Here is a 15,982-nt window from a genome sequence, read left to right as displayed (position 1 = left end):
GGGAAGTTCCACTCTGGCCTATAGGGTCACCACCGTGAGTCGTAATCAACTGTCTGGTAGTGACTTTAGTACAGTAGCGATTCAAATGTAAATGGGTCTATCGGGGTTCAAACTCCTTTATTAAAATTAAAATGTTCCAGGTTTATTATCTGTGCACAGAAACTTTTAAAATAAAAGTTAGGATTTTTCTTATAAAGAAGCGTGGTGTCACCATCACCTCTCAAACATTTAACCTGAATTATCCATGGACTTCTGTATGTTAAAATGTATTCTGAAATGCATAATTCGAAGAAGAAAAGATCTTCAAAATATTTATGAAAATTGCTATGAAGTCTTACATTTTTGAAATTCTAAATGACCCTCACACCTTCCACATGTGTGCCTTTTTAATTTTCTTTTTCATTTTCCACTCTTCTTAAGTCGTGTTCTGGCTTTACAGTGCCCCAACTAAAAAAGAGAAACCCACTACCATTTAATCAATGATAACTTATAGTGGCCCCTTAGGACCGAGAAGCGCAACCCCAGTGGGCTTCCACACCTTTAAACCTTTTAAGGCTACAGAGTGACTTATGGGTTCAAATCGCTGAGCTCACAATTGGTAGCTCAGTGCTTAACCAACTAGCCATCATGGAGCCATGTATAGCTTCTCTCGGAAGCCCTTCGCTACCTCATTCTTTTCCCAATACCTCTTGCCTTTTTTTCTCTTACCTTGCTATTTGTGGGTCTGAATTCTTTTTGTATTTAAAACGAGGATGATAAATCAATACATTAGTATAACTTACCATAATAACTGAAAATATAGTGGAGTAGCATATCTAAGGAACTAGAGCTAATGCTGTCTACCCTGTGCAATTTTCTGAATCAGCACTGCCAATAGCCCCAGGAGTAGGCCTAAAAGCCATGAACACACACACACACACACACACACACACCTTTTTTTTAAACTTTGCTTGGGCTGAGCTTTGGTTCATTGTGCACGCGTTGGGGGCAGACTCAATGGCAACTGCCCACAGCTACTTCGACTTCTTGTGAATAAAGGTGCAGGCTAGGGTCTCCAGCAGTTTGCAACCCAAGAATGGATGAGGCAAAAGCCAAACCACTCATAGTGCTTTGATACAACAACTTTTGTTGGCATGCCTACCGTGTCCCGGGCACCACAGCTGGGTGCACGGGCTAAGGACCTAGAGACGTGGTCTCTGACCTCAAGCAGCTCACCCATGCAGCATGTGACGAAATGTCAAGATCAATGTTATCAGTGATGCATCCCAGTGTTATAGGTCCACGGTACACTCTTCGTAAAGGTACCAGCCCTGCTCTGGCCCCAGAAACAAGTTCTTATTGACTCTGGGACAGTTTTGCATAGAAATTTTATTACACTTCTTTCTAAACCACGTGTGAGCACACATACTTACGTACACACATGTATTTTATAGCAGAAAACAAAAGGCACCATTCTCAACTAAATCAAAGGCAGCCAATAATTTATCTGATGGCTCACAGTTTAGTCTATCCTTTTCTTCCAGAAACTGAAAGTGCAAAAGGAAGTTTCTCCTGGTGGAAAATTATGCTTCTCCTGTCGGGCGCTTGACACAACATTTCAAGGGTGCACTTACAAGTGGATACTTAACCTGTTTCACAAGAAAGGGAGCCAGAAGCTCCCAAGTTAAATCATAAAATAACAGTTGAAAGCACATTAAACAGAATTCAACAGTGTGTGTGTGTGTGTGTGTGTGTGTGTGAGTAACTATGACATAGTGTCACTAGAATTGCTTTTTACTCTTGGTGATTTTACTTCAAAAATGTTGAGATACTAGAGCACCCCTGTAAGTATGCTGCTTGCTCTCTAAAAACCATTTTGCTGTTTGGCTGTGAGGGGCACAGTTAGCTGTCATCCTCCAGCTACAGTGTGGGGCCTCAACTCTCCCTGCAGCCCACGGCCATGACTAACCATGGCAGGGATGCTCAGGGCTGGCCATGTCTAGAGCCCAGGGTTGACCAAGACGTTGTTGCCAACTGAAGTTCAATGTGACCAGTTCTCTGTGATCAATCCTGCTTCCTCCTTTCTTTCACGAACGTTAGATAAGTAGCTTAGTCTGTGGTTCTCCCTGCCCAGTCTGTCCCTCCCCTTTATTACTTACAGATTAACGTTTTGCTTTCCTGACAGCTCACTCTCTATCCTAGTGGACTCACGAGATGCAAATATTTTCAAGACAATGTAGGAACACAAAAGGTGTGGGATTTAGCCCCACAACCGAACGGGTGCTGAGGAGCGGCTTGTGGAATTATAGAAAAATAAATCAGACGGGAAAGATGGGACATAGAGGCTCCTCTTCCATATTGGAATCAAGACATAGGGGGGCCAGGTTATTAATGAGATATGCAAACCTCCATCAGGCACATATACCATAGATTGGGCAAAATGTGAATCTGAGATATGCTGACTTCTTTAGGGAGAACATCTCAGGGCATGCAAGAAACAAATGGTGACAGTCACTCGAGGAGAAAAGTAAACAGCTGACAGTGGATGTTAAAGAAATAAGCGTATTCTTAATAGTGTGTATGAGAAACTAGACTTGTGTAGGAAGCAGCTTACCAATCTACAGAGGGGTCCGTGTGAAGAGCTTGTGCCTGGAGAATTATATGCATCTGGCTTCTTCTTAATTTACTAGAAAAGGACGAATACTTCTTTATTAAGTAGTGGGAAGCTAAGTTACAAAGGAAAAGCTGACTCCTAGTGTGATAAGAACTAAAGAGGCTTTGTCTGTGTGTCCTTAAGTGGCAGCTTTACATTAGCAATTCAAGGGAGAGTGGTTGTGGGGAAAACGCTTTCAGTCTGGAGAAGGAATATTAGGTTTTATTTCCTCTGTCTCAGAACTGGGAGAGCCTTCCCCCACCAGAGTCAGCCTTCCGAACTCCTTGGTTATGAGTGCAGAAAACTGGGTTGTTTCCATTTTCATCCAGTTTCTTAGTTTCCCACCAAATGGTTTACAGCTGGCATCCCTCAGTGGTGCATGTGGCTTTGCGCTCACCTACTAATTAAAGGTTGGAGGTTCAAATCCACACAGAGGTGCCTTAGAAGAAAAGACTGGCAATCTACAGAGGTTAGGACAACTGAAATCCTGATGGAGGGATGCCGCACTTCCGCTCTAACACACAGTTGATAGGTCTAATGGCAGTTGGCTGGTTGCTGCTTGTGATGTAGAGCGCATCCTCTACTAGGCTTGGATATCCTGGCACCAGTCTGCTGAAAATGAGTTACGCTTCTTCCAAAGTGAAGCTGTTTCATTTAAATTATTCAACTGAGACACAAATGAAAACTAACCCAGGGGAAAAAAATTCATATTCTGAAATTTCACTCCAGTTACGTGAACGATTTCTAAGGACCAAGGTAAGGGACTTAGTTTAGTATTCCTTTTGTGTTTGATGTGAACTGATTAGAGCCAAGACATCATAGTTACAATGAGAGAACACCATTTCAATTTCTGCCACTTTAATCACAATTTCACTCTGAGCACTATTCTTCTTGATAAGATGCCTCCCCTTGTGGTTCCACAGAATGAAAAGGAAGAGGGTAATAATTGCAATCTTGCTGTTGCAGGAGAGTTTGGAGAGGTGTACAAGGGGCGTTTGAAACTGCCGGGCAAGAGGGAAATCTACGTGGCCATCAAGACCCTGAAGGCTGGCTACTCAGAGAAGCAGCGGCGGGATTTTCTGAGCGAGGCCAGCATCATGGGCCAGTTCGACCATCCCAACATCATCCGTCTGGAGGGGGTGGTTACCAAGAGTCGGCCAGTCATGATCATCACCGAGTTCATGGAGAACGGCGCTTTGGATTCTTTCCTCAGGGTAAGAGCTCTTCAGGGCATTGATGCTGATGCCTGTTGATGTTGGATACGAGTGAACGGTGGCTCCTAAGAAGGGTCCCCATGGATCTGAGTGAGCAGAACCCACCCTTTGGGAATTGCTGGATGAGAGGTGGGCAGGGCATTGGAGATGTTACACAATTGTGTTGCTCAAAGGACGGGACCAAACAGTCTGTGGGAGGGAGTTGACAGATGCCTGTTGCAGGAATAGGAAGGGTTACTGTAGTTGTTGGCTGCAGTCAAGCTGTCTCCAAAGGTGGCAACCCCACGTGTAGCAGCAGAATGAAAGATGGCCTGGTGCCTCATCTTCTGCATGATCCTCCGGGAGCTCCAGCCATTGTGGTGGCCACTGTGTGTCTGGGCTGCCTGCTAGCCTGTGTGCGCATCTTCCAGCCCTATAGCACATATCATCCTGTTATGATCTGAAGATTTTCACTCGCTAGTTTTGGAGAGTCGCGTGTGAGCCCCTTCTTCCTAGTCTCTATTAATCTGGAAGTACCATGGAGACCTGTCTACCCCAGGTAGCATGGAGGGTATTTGAAATGCCATTGATATCACTTTATCATCATCGTAATAGGAAAGCCATCACAGTATAGCACACTGACAGATGGTGGTGGTACATGAACAGAGAAAGCAAAGAATGGGCATTGGTGTCTGTCTGAAAGAGTCTTTGGCCTGGGACATAGCTCTGTGTGCTTCAGGTAGACACCAGTAGCCATTCCCTATCTTTGCATCAGCACCGGTACCCTCCAAGCCAGCTCCTTTTGTTTGCAGTTCAGTGATAAATTGGGTTGCCCTTTCCCAATGCCTGGCAAGCCTGCTCTTGAGGGAGGCATTTCTGGACAGACAGGGGGATACTGTGTCTCAGCATCCACAGTCTTTGCCAAGGCCAATGAAAAATTATGATACTCACAGTGGAGATGGGATGTACCTGAACGCATATGGCTAGAAGACCTTTAAAAGATCCTTCTCAGAACATGCGACAACTTGAGCCAGGTTCTCAGTGGAGCCTTTGGTGTGATGAATTACTTTTTTATGGCCGTTCTCATCATAATATTGTAACTCCAAGTGATTGGCTGGGGCTGGGCACATAAGGTACTTGCGGCCCACTAAGAGTATTGGAGAGCTTACTACTAATGTAAATAATGTGCATAGCACCTAGTGGAGGCTAGGACCATCCAAATACTCTGTAGGGAACATTGGCAAGGGATTGGATAGTTTACCATCCTGCTGAACTTAAAATGAACCATCCCCTCACTACTGCCAAGAAGAAATACTAGTGGACCTGGGGTGCCTGCATTGAGAACCTCCTAGACTCAGAAGACACACACACACACACACAGAGAGCTCTATGGCACAAGAGACACTGCAAGATGACAAGACACAGTGACAAGATTCAGAACTGAGTACCTGCAAGAGTAGGTTTATGGGACTGTCTCTGAGTTCTTATTGGCAGAACTAAGGAGCAATGTAAAATTTGCCGAAGTAGGGCAGAGACCAGGCTATGGGAAGGAGGGGCCAAGAGGCCAACGGCCAGAAGGAGGTCTGCCTATGGGCACAACTGAGAAGAAAGACAATCCTAATCAAAGAATTGGATTCTGAGTTGTTCCTGACCCTAAATTGTAACCTGTTATTTCCCTATTAAACCCCGTAACTGGGAGTAAGGTCTCTGAGTTCTGTGTGGCTTTGCAGTAAATTATTAAACCCAGCAGAGAAGTGGTGAGGATTGTCAGCAAAGGTAACAAAGATTGGAGAAAAGAGGTATAGCTGACCTCTGCTTCAGACTTGGGCTATTGACCTTGAGTCTCCTTGTAAAATCTCCCCCTTGTAAAGTTAGAGGAGGTCAGATCCCCCTGCCACACTTGTACCTTCACAGTCGGCATCGTTGGTTTTTACCAGAACCTCTTTCCTTTCTGTAGAGCATCACAGAGCCCTCTGTAAAGGGTTCGGTGAGAATGACCAAGATTCTGCTGTCTAGAGACGTAAGGCTCAGAGAAGAAGGCCCAATGGACAGGATCAACGACTGAGCAAGGACTTCAGGCTGATGCCAAATAGCAGGGGACACATGCCACAAGCAGCCGGGGCTACAGATTAATACAACCGATTCTAACTCTCATGGGGTGATTGGTCTGGCTAGGCCATGTGGACCGATAGAGATGAAACAACTATCACAAGTCATCTTAAGTCAGGTTGGGTTGGCTTAACATAACAACAACCATTTACTTTGCTCATGTATTTGCACTCTAGACGGGGCTTAGACTTGTCACTGTCCAATGAGCAATACGTTGGGGGTGATTCAAAGGCTGTGGATTGAAGTCATCTGAAGGCTCCCTCACTCATACATTTGGCTGTTAATGGAACCTCTGTGTGTGACCTGCTTGGGCTTCTTCAGAGAAAGCTGAATTCAAATAAAAAATGTCCCAAGAGGACACAGTGTATGCTCCGTCACCATTTGTGGTCTCACCTCAGAAGTCAGATGATCTGCTTCTACCATAGTTGCAGCTCACCCGTACGCAAAGGAAAGGTATTTAATAAGCTGTGTTTTGAGGGGAGGAAGGCAACTCAAGGTCTTCATCCACAGATGGAATGGGAGATCGTGTGACAGTCTTCCATAGATCTAGTCCCTGTACCCAAGAACCTCCATGCACACAGTCTAAGGCAATCATCTGACTATATGACACTTTCTTGCATCCGGGAGTAGAAGACAGAAGAGTAAGTGAAGGATAATTTAAATATTCATGGAGAAGTCATGGAAGGCTTCAAAGAGGAGGGAGAGAATCATCTGATACTGGCTAACAAAGACTTTTGCCAATCAGTTGTCAATTGTGGGACCAGGTAGATAGGCTGAGGGAACAGCATATACAAAGGTTTAAAAGGGCTATTTGGTAATATCTCAGTATATGCACAGTGGCTCCAGAGCTTATAAGCACAGCTTTAGGGCTGCAACGTGTAGGGAAATCTGAGAGACTTGTCTAGAAGCTGCGTTTACACACTACTGAAGTCTGCAGGCAAGCACATCCTTGTGTCTCATATAGGTCACTAGGCAACTGTGGCTTTTGTGGGGACAAGGACAACTGACATGCAGGTTATGGGACCCTGGAGTCTGAAACTACCCTGGCATAGCTTCTTTGAGTGTATGCTTATGTCTTATTGTAGTTTGAAATCCTACTAGCAAGCACAAGGAGGTTATTTATAGTCATTGAGTCAGCTCCAACTCTTAAGAGCCTTATGTGTAACAAAATGAAGTGGTGGCCCATCTGCATGACTGCTGGTATTGTTGTAGCTGTGACATCAATCCATCTCATTGAGGGTTTCCCTTATTTCCATGGGCCCTCTACTTGACCAAATAAGACAAACCCTGTGGATTATTACTTAGCAGAGGGAGTCCCTGGGAAATGCTAGTTGAATGAATGAAAACATGAGCAACTATTTCTAAAACACCAGGGTTAACAGGAAAAGTCTAGTCACCGTGGGTGCATGTGACCTCTTGCTTGTTGCCCTTGGAGGCACACTGTAATGTCAGAGCAACAACATCGGGACCATGCTTTCCTGGCATCCATTCCTGATCAGAGATCTCTGGCAGACAGATAAAAATCAATAGGCAGCTATGCTACAAGAGCAAGAATCTTGAGCCCCAGGGCTTAAGATTCTTTCAGGTGTTATTGCTTTCTTAAAGCCACCTGATTGTGCTTCATAGAAAGCCACAACTTTATTTGGGGACTGTAATTAGATTCCCTGCCTGGAACATGCAAGAGACAGATTTCATTCTCAGTGGAGTATGGAAAACCACAGCCCCCCACCATTACTCCTCACGGGAACTACTTCCATTTGGGACCCAGCATGCGGGATGTGTTGGACACCGGTGTTTTTCATGATGATGAGGCCCAGCTTTCCAATACTGGACATGGAAGAAGGGATGGTGTAAGCTGACAGAGCCAGGAGGAGTGAGGGGAAATGAAGCTTTTCTGACTCCTTCCACAGCATGGAGGCAGGTAATCTATAAATCTAATTTGAGGCTTACTACAAAACCCTGGAGCATAGCAACAGTAATTGATGTATCTTCTGGTTGATAAAATACAAAAGTAGGTTATCAGTCCAGTTCTGCAGGGTCCATCTTCTGGGAAGAAGGATAATTTTAGGATCACCATTCAGAGAAGAAAGACAAAGGGTTCGTCCCAATTTGTGTGACTACTTCCTTCCCTCAACTTATCCCTCTTTGCTGGATGTAGCATCTCTGGAGAGTGACCACAGATCTAGCTCTGAGTCAGCATCCAAGAGGTTCTGGGCATCAGAATGTGGTCAACATACTTGACATCGCCTCTCACCGTCCACTCATCATTCCTCTTCCATTTTGAACTTCAGAGTCCCTCACATTCTAGAGTGATTATTAATGCAACACATTGTCCTTTAACCATACAGTCAGCATTGTTATCATTGTTTGTCGTGGCTGAGATACAGATTACATATCACCAAATCCATAATTAAGCATTTATTTCTTGGCACTCAAATCCAAAGGATTCACTGTGCTCACTTTTTCCTAATATTTGCAAGAACTCTTGAGGGAACATTGAAGTCACAGTGGATGTCCATGGCTCAGCTAGGAATCTCAACGTACACTGGAAGACTTTCTTGCCTGAAAATTGGTCTTATGGTCAAGCGATGGTACATTTGCAGAGGATCATAACTGGAAGACTCAGAAGTTATTGTGTAACGATCTCAAATGAGCTATAGTTCACACGCCCCCAGGTCCAATGGGGAAGCTCATTCTTGGGGATGATGCTTGAGAACAGCAAGCCAGATGTCAGCAGAGAGACACCAGCTTGAAGGTCCTGAGACCAAGCTCCACATCAGACTCTGCCCGGAGTCACCCTGTGACCTTGAGAAAATCTGTTAACTCAATTTCCCAATCCATAAACTACAGGTATTGAGCTGGGTGATCTGGAAAGGGCTCTTGCAGTTAAAAGAAAAAATCTATGATTCATTCTCTTCAAACAAATCAAATAAGGATTTCATTTCCTCAAGTGGATTTGTCAATGAAGGCTGAAATACCTAAATCCTTCCTGTCGAATGTAAGGGCCGGCCAGTGGCTTCAATGCATTTGCAGAAAAGCAATTTCAGCAGAAAGCACTTCATGCAGGGAAGAAAGTTTAAATCACTTAACTTCACCCAGGCCTCTATTTCTTCTGACGAGTGCTGTGTTTTTAGTATGTGCTCAGCAGACAGAACCCAGGGGAGGCTGAAGGAGAGACCCCAAAGTCATCAAGAAACTGAGGATTTCTTCGGCCTTGTTGATGTTTTGTGTGCACCTGGGGAACGATGCCAAGGAGGTGGCCTAACACAGTGTGCACAGATACTTGTGGAGGAACGTGAGAAAGGATTGTCCCACTGGCAGCGAACTTGAAGCATGTAACCAATGTCACTGTACTGTCTTCCTGTTTCTAGGCACCATCAACTCCGAGCTGACTCTGGGCGACCTGCGTGCAGTAGAACGAATCACTGTCCCATCTGCACTATCGCCACACCCTCACTGCTCGTTTGAGCCCACTGATGCAGCCACTGTATCAGTCCATCTTATTGAAGGTCTTGCTCTTTTTCACCGACCCTAGACTTTACCAAGTAGGGTCTTCTCCAGTGAATGGTCCCTCCTGATAACTAGGTCAAAGAGGAACTCCCGTCATCCTTACTTATCAGAAGCATTCTGGCTGTATTTCTTCCAAGAATGATCTCATCATTCTTGTGGCAGTCTATTATATATTCAGTATTATTCACCAACATCATAATTCATCAGTCTCCTTTAATCCTTGTCCAGCTTTCACATGCATATGAAACAATGGAAAATACTGTGAATTAGGTTAGGTAGACTCTGGTCCTCCGGATAATATCTCCACTTTTTCACATGTTAGAAAGGTCTTTTGCAGCACATTTGCCCAATGCAGTATGTCATTGTATTTCTTGATTGTTGCTTCTTCCGTGGGTGGTGTTTGTGGATCCAAGGGCAATGAAATCCTTGACAATTTCAATCTTTTCTCTGTTTATTATTATGTTGTTTATTGGTTGATTTGTGAGGAATTTCGTTTTCTTTTCATTGAATTGTAACCCACACTGAAGCTGTCATCTGTGATCGTCAGCAGTAAGCCCTTCAAGTCTTCCTGACTTTCAGCAGGAAAAATCGTGTGGCCCAAGTCTCCCAGGCTGTTAATGAGCCCCCTCCAATCCTGATACTCATCCATGCAGTCCAGTTTCTGGGATTCTTTGCTCAGCATAACGATTCACTAGGAATGATGTAATTCTGACACACACCTTTTCTGATTTTAAACCATGTGGAATCCCTTTTTTTCTGTCCAAATAACTCTTGGTCCATATACATGTTTCATATGAACACAATTAAATGTTCTAAAGAATTTCATTCTTTGCAGCATTATTCATAATTCATTATGATCCATAGAGTTGGCTGCCTTTGCAAAATTGATAGAACACAGGTAAACATCTTTCTGGTATTCTCTGGTTTCATTCATCTGACATCTGCAATGATGCTGTACATTCTAGTCCTCTTTTATCTGAATCTGGCTTGAATTTGTGGCATTTCCCTGTGGATTTACTGCCGCAACAATTTCTGAATTATTATCAGCCTACTTTTATTTGCATATGACATTAATGATATAAAGGCCCTTCAAAAATATAAAAATTAAAAATATAAACTTTATTTCTCAATGTAAACTCCATCAAGATCAAGACGGTCTTGTAAGCATGGTAGCAGCCATTTAGTTCATCCCTGAAGAGCTGAAGGTGATGAGGGTCCTCGTAATGTAACCATGTCAGTGCAGTCTTGTTCACATTGTTAGCTGAAGAAAAATGGGTGTATGCTTCGAGACTCTTTTAGAGATTAGAAGAGAAAAATAAGTTAGAAAATGCCAAATCAAGACTGCAACCTGGATGCCTAATGATTTTCTCACAAAATCGCTCTTGTCTAGAACAAGAGCCCTGGTAGTGTAATGGGTTGTACATTGGGTTGCTAACCACAAGGTCAGCTGTTCCAAACCACCAGCCATGACTCTGGAAAAATATGGGGCTTTCTACTCCCATAAGGTGTTACAGTCTCGGGAACCCCCAGGGGCGCTTCTACCCTGTCATGTAGTGTCAGTATGAGTCAGAATTGTCTCAATGGGCGCGAGTAGTGGTAGGAATAAGCAGGATTCTGATGAAGCTTTCCTAGGAGTTTTTCTGCTAAATCTTTGCTGTTCTGAGAACATTTTAATAATAAGTAAATGTTACTATTCTGTGTCCTTATAAAAAGTTAGCAAGCAAAATGCCCTGAGAATCCCCAAAAATGCAGTTGCCATGACATTTTCTCTTGACCAGTCTGCTTTTGCTTTGACTGGAAGCCGCTACTTTGACTGTGCTTTGTCTTCGGGATCATACTGGCAAAGCTGTGTTTCTTCTCTTGTTGCAACTCACCCAAGAAATGCTTCGGGACCTTGACCCATTTTGTTCAAAAACTCGAAAGCTCTATTTTTGTGTACAGCTTATCTGGGCACAGTAGTTTGGCACCCATCAGGTAGAAATTTTGCTCCACTTTAATTTTTCAGTCAGAATTGTCTAAGCAGTACCACTTGAGATATCTGTGATGTTGGCTATCATTCTGCTGTTATTGGTCAGCCTTCTTCTATTAGGGTAAGAACAAGATTAATTTTCCCACACAAATTAGCATGGATGACCTGTCACTGTGGGTTTCATCTTCAATATCGTCTTGACCCTTCTTAAAATGAATCCATTTCTCCATTTGTAAACTGCTGGTTTCTTTGAAGCATTTTCCCATAAACTTTTTGTAAAGCATCAATGGTTTCACCATGTTTCCACCAAAGCTTACCATAAATTGGATATTTGCTCTTATTTCAATTTTAGCAGATTTTATGTTGTTCTAATAGGAACTCTTTTCAAACTCATGTCTTATTTCTCTTAGTGCCTTAAATTAGGTACTGTTTATATGTGTTATAACAAGATAGTATGAATTTACCTTAGTTCAATTTTTTTGAAGTCTATACTTAGATTTTTTTCATAATCTGCTTTTTTCACAGCATTTTGAAGACCTCTTCATCTAGGTTAACAATTTCTGTATTGCATTATACTGCTTTTGGGAGATGGATGTGGATATGGATCTCTTCCAGTCAGTTGGCATGTAGAAATTGTTGAGATGATATATCCTTGCTGTGTATAATTTTACTAAAATTAAAAAGAGAAAAAAGAAAATAATGATATGTTTTAAAAATCAATTTTAAAAAATATTTGAGCATACCAGAAAATCTTAGCATGCTTCTATCTTCGGATTTCACCAAGCTTTTGAACTCCCTAGGCATGATCCTCTCTTATCACCCTCTGGTCTCCTGAAGATCCTAAGGAAAATGTGTACTCATTTCCAGGTCACCATATTCCAGTGAAAAAGGCACTGAAGAGGAGTTAAAAGACCCAGATAAGAGTTTAATATCTGTAACACAAGTGCCTCTACTTTCTATTTGCGGGGCCATGGCAGACATCATTAATCAATCATAGCTATTTTCTCTGCAAAGCTTGTACACAGCTCTCTTCTCTGCACAGCATTTGTGGCAGCCATTACCAATTGATCAGAGATGGAATGGCAGTGGAGAAGCAATTTGCCGTTCTAGACTGAGATTCTTGTTATAATTCAGAACCACACAGAGTGATTTAAGGCTTATCACATAAACTTTCCGGATCTCCTTTATCTTGTCTATGAACACAATACACTATTGCCTGCCTCGCCTACTGTTTGGACTGTTTTAAGGATCAAACCATGTTCTGTGAAGTATGACTTGCCATTCAAAAGTCAAGTAAAGGAAGAAATCACTGTTTTTTGATTAATTGAGACAAACTTTAGGCCTGTATCATTAGACGCAAGCTTCCAAGTCCACAGCTCAGGAGACTGGGATAAAAAATGACTTGCGGAGGTCAAAGGCACTGTTTCACTGGGTCCTCTGAAGGCAACGACCTGTGCCCAGGAAGGTAGGAGAACTCCACGCATGTCCCATACAGGCATCCTCACTGTGCATCTGAGATAGGGTTTGGTTGGGGGTGGTCTCATCTGTGAAACAGTGTGACCCTCTTGATACTATGCAGTCATTGCTGCTGGGCATTGAGCTAAGCCCTTTTATATGTAGCATGTCATCGAAACCTCATAGAAACCAGATGACAGATGGACACTAGGTTCTTATTTTACCGAGATGGAAGCCATCCCTTGCGGGGTGGAATAATTTATACAAGGTCATACAGCAGTTTCTGAATTCAAATCAGGTCTGTCTGGCTCCACAGTCAGAACTTTGAACCACTTCTTGGCCTTTGTTGACCCTAGAAACTATAATCATGATTGATGTAAAATTTAAAACAACTCAGATAATAAAGAAGTACTGGGAAATCTGTGATAGTGCCAATCATTAGTATGCTTGGATACACTGAAAAGTTGGACATTCAAGTTTACCCAGAGTGTCTCAAAAAAAAAAAAAAAAAAGAGGCCCAGCTATCTCCTCCCTGGTATGCCCCTGCCCCCACCCCCCCTGCCGTGCCAAATCATCCATTGAAAACCTATGGAGTTTCAGCCTCGCTCCTTCTCACAGTGGTTTGAAGCCATCCCCCAGTCCCTCCCCAAAACGCATCTGCGCGTCTGCTTCCGTGAGGACCCGTTCATTGCCTGCCACGTTGTTGTCTACAGGTACAGAGAGGAGTAACCGACTGAACCGCGAGAATAGACCCAGCGTGCCTTGCGGCTAAGATACATTTTTATGGTATAGACAAGTTGCACGACAACTTTCTGGGGGAAGCATGTCCCCCAGGGGCCCAGTTGGAGGAAGTTAATGGAGCTAGCAAAGCTTGGCTAACTTCTTGAGAAGGTGTTGATTGAAGTTCCTTAGTGAGCGCGAGGATCCGCATCACCCACTGCATATCGAGCGCTCACAGATGGGCAACATGTGCAGGGAAGCAGGGGGTGTTTCCAGAAAGCAGTTCTGTATTCTCTTTTCAAGTTTTTGTTTTTTTTAAGTGTTGCAGATAAAGCATTCTGGGAGAATTAGGAGGTCAATAAAAATTGAGTTGAACTAGACTTTGCAGTATGAGGCCCCGCCCTCTGGTAGGATCTCAGGATCAGTTTGCTCCCTCCTTCAGTTGAATCGGAGGAAGAAGCCCCCCCCACAGACCTAGGATTGTCTTCTGCCAACTCATGTTATTATTGTTGGGCTTTTTGAATATCAGGTTTCTCTACTAAATGGGCTACTTTTATGGCAGGTTGTGTTAGATTGGGTTGTCCAAAGAAACAAAGCCAGTGACGTTCATTTATGCATAAGAAAGAACCTTATATCAAGAAGTAATTTTATACCAAGAAGGTTTCCCAACTCAAGTCCAACTCACGTCCATGGGTCTCATGCTAGCCGGGGCCCTCTTCAGCCTCATGTAGCTGAAGGCCGATGAAACAGAAAGGTGAAGTGGGAAGCAGGGAGATCACAGCTGGTGGGTGCAGAGTTAATAGATTCAAGGTTGGTGGGAGCATGGCAAGGCACTGACAGTTCCCCTGGTCAAAACCCACATGGGGCCACCCCTGGAGGCAGACACAGGATCCAAGCAAGGGGGAAGGTAAAGGGTGAGAAAGAGAGAGAGGCGTCCCCAGTGTTTCTCTTATTAAAAGGTCACACCCCCAAGGAAGCATCGTCAGGCTGTGAACTTATTAATAGGTTTGATTCCACCCTACATGTCATCTAAGTGCAGAACTCCAACCCAAACTCACTGCCATTGAGCCTATTCCAACGCAAAGCTATAGGACAGGATAGACTTGCCATTGTGGGTTTCTGAGATGGTAATTCTTTAAAGGAATGGAAAGCCTTCTCTTTCTCCCAGGGAGTAGCTGATGGTTTCAAACTGCTGACCTTGAGGTTAGCAGCCCAAAACATATCCACTACACCACCAGGGCTTCCAGTTCAAGTTGTCGTAACGTCTAATCACCACTCAGGTGTTTCGTTTTGTTTTTAAAGATCATTTTATTGGGGGCTCTTACAGCTCTTATAACAGTCCTTACCTCAGTTGTATCAAGCACATTTGTCCATATGTTGCCATCATAATATTCTTTCTTTTTTTAAAATCATTTTATTGGGGGCTGTTACAGCTCAATAACAATCCATACATCCATTGTGTCAAGCATGTTTGTACACTTGTTGCCATTATCCTTTTCAGAACATTTACTTTCTACTTGAACCCTTGGTATCAGCTCCTCATTTTTTTCCTCCCTCCCCTCCCCTCTTACCCTTATGGACCCTTGATAATTTATAAATTATTATTATCTTCATATCTTACACTGTCTGCTGTCTCCTTTCATATGTTTCTGCCTTCAACCATGTTTCTCTCTTCAACCATATTAATCCCCCTGGGGTGGGGGATTAATATGTTGATCATTGAGATCAGTTCCCCCTGCTCCCCTTTCTCCCCCCTACCCTCATGGTATCGCTACTCCCATCACTGTTCCTGGGGGGGTTATCTGTCCTGGATTCAGTGTGTGTTGAGAGCTCTTATTTGTATGAGTGTACATGCTCTGGTCTAGCCGGAATTGTAAGGTAGAACTGGGATCATGATAGTTGGGAGAAGGAATCAATAATGAACTAGAGAAATATTGTGTGTTTGGGTGCTATGTTGTGCCATGGATGGCTCCTCCTTTCCTTGTGACTCTTCTATGAGAGGATGTCCAATTGTCTACAGATGGGTCCACTCCAACACCCCTTGTTTTGGAGTCTTCTGATCCCTAAAACCTGCTCCCATTGACACCTCATGATCACACAGGCTGCTGTGCTTCTTCCATGTAGACTTTGTTGCTTCTCTGCTAGATGGACACTGTTTAACTTCAGGCCTTTAAGACCCCAGATGCTGTATCTTCTAATAGCTGGGAACCATCAGCTTTCTTCGCCACATTTGCTTATGCACTCATTTTGACTTCAACGATCATGTCGGGAAGGTGAGCATCACAGGATGCCAGTTTTTAGAATAAAGTGTTCTTGTGTTGTGGGAGGACTTGAGTAGAGGCCCAATGTCCATCTGCTACCTTGATACTTAACAGAAATATATGTACATTAATA

At 43.5% G+C, this 15,982-nt stretch overlaps 1 protein-coding gene across 3 annotated transcripts in view; it reads left to right on the top strand.

Annotated features, from left to right (window-relative positions):
* The window catches only part of EPHB1 (EPH receptor B1), a 388,725-nt gene that overhangs the window by 306,413 nt on the left and 66,330 nt on the right, over positions 1 to 15,982 (top strand). For all 3 annotated transcript variants that reach the window (XM_045297818.1, XM_045297817.1, XM_004715982.4), the window contains exon 10: positions 3,599 to 3,846. In XM_045297818.1, coding sequence (XP_045153753.1) covers positions 3,599 to 3,846 — 248 coding nt within the window. The remainder of the gene's footprint in view (positions 1 to 3,598; positions 3,847 to 15,982) is intronic.

This window comes from Echinops telfairi, unplaced genomic scaffold (genome assembly GCF_000313985.2).
Source record: "Echinops telfairi isolate 266 unplaced genomic scaffold, ASM31398v2 ScPeMD7_7422;HRSCAF=8460, whole genome shotgun sequence".
NCBI lineage: Eukaryota > Metazoa > Chordata > Mammalia > Afrosoricida > Tenrecidae > Echinops > Echinops telfairi.
This window is presented reverse-complemented; position numbering and strand designations above follow the sequence as displayed.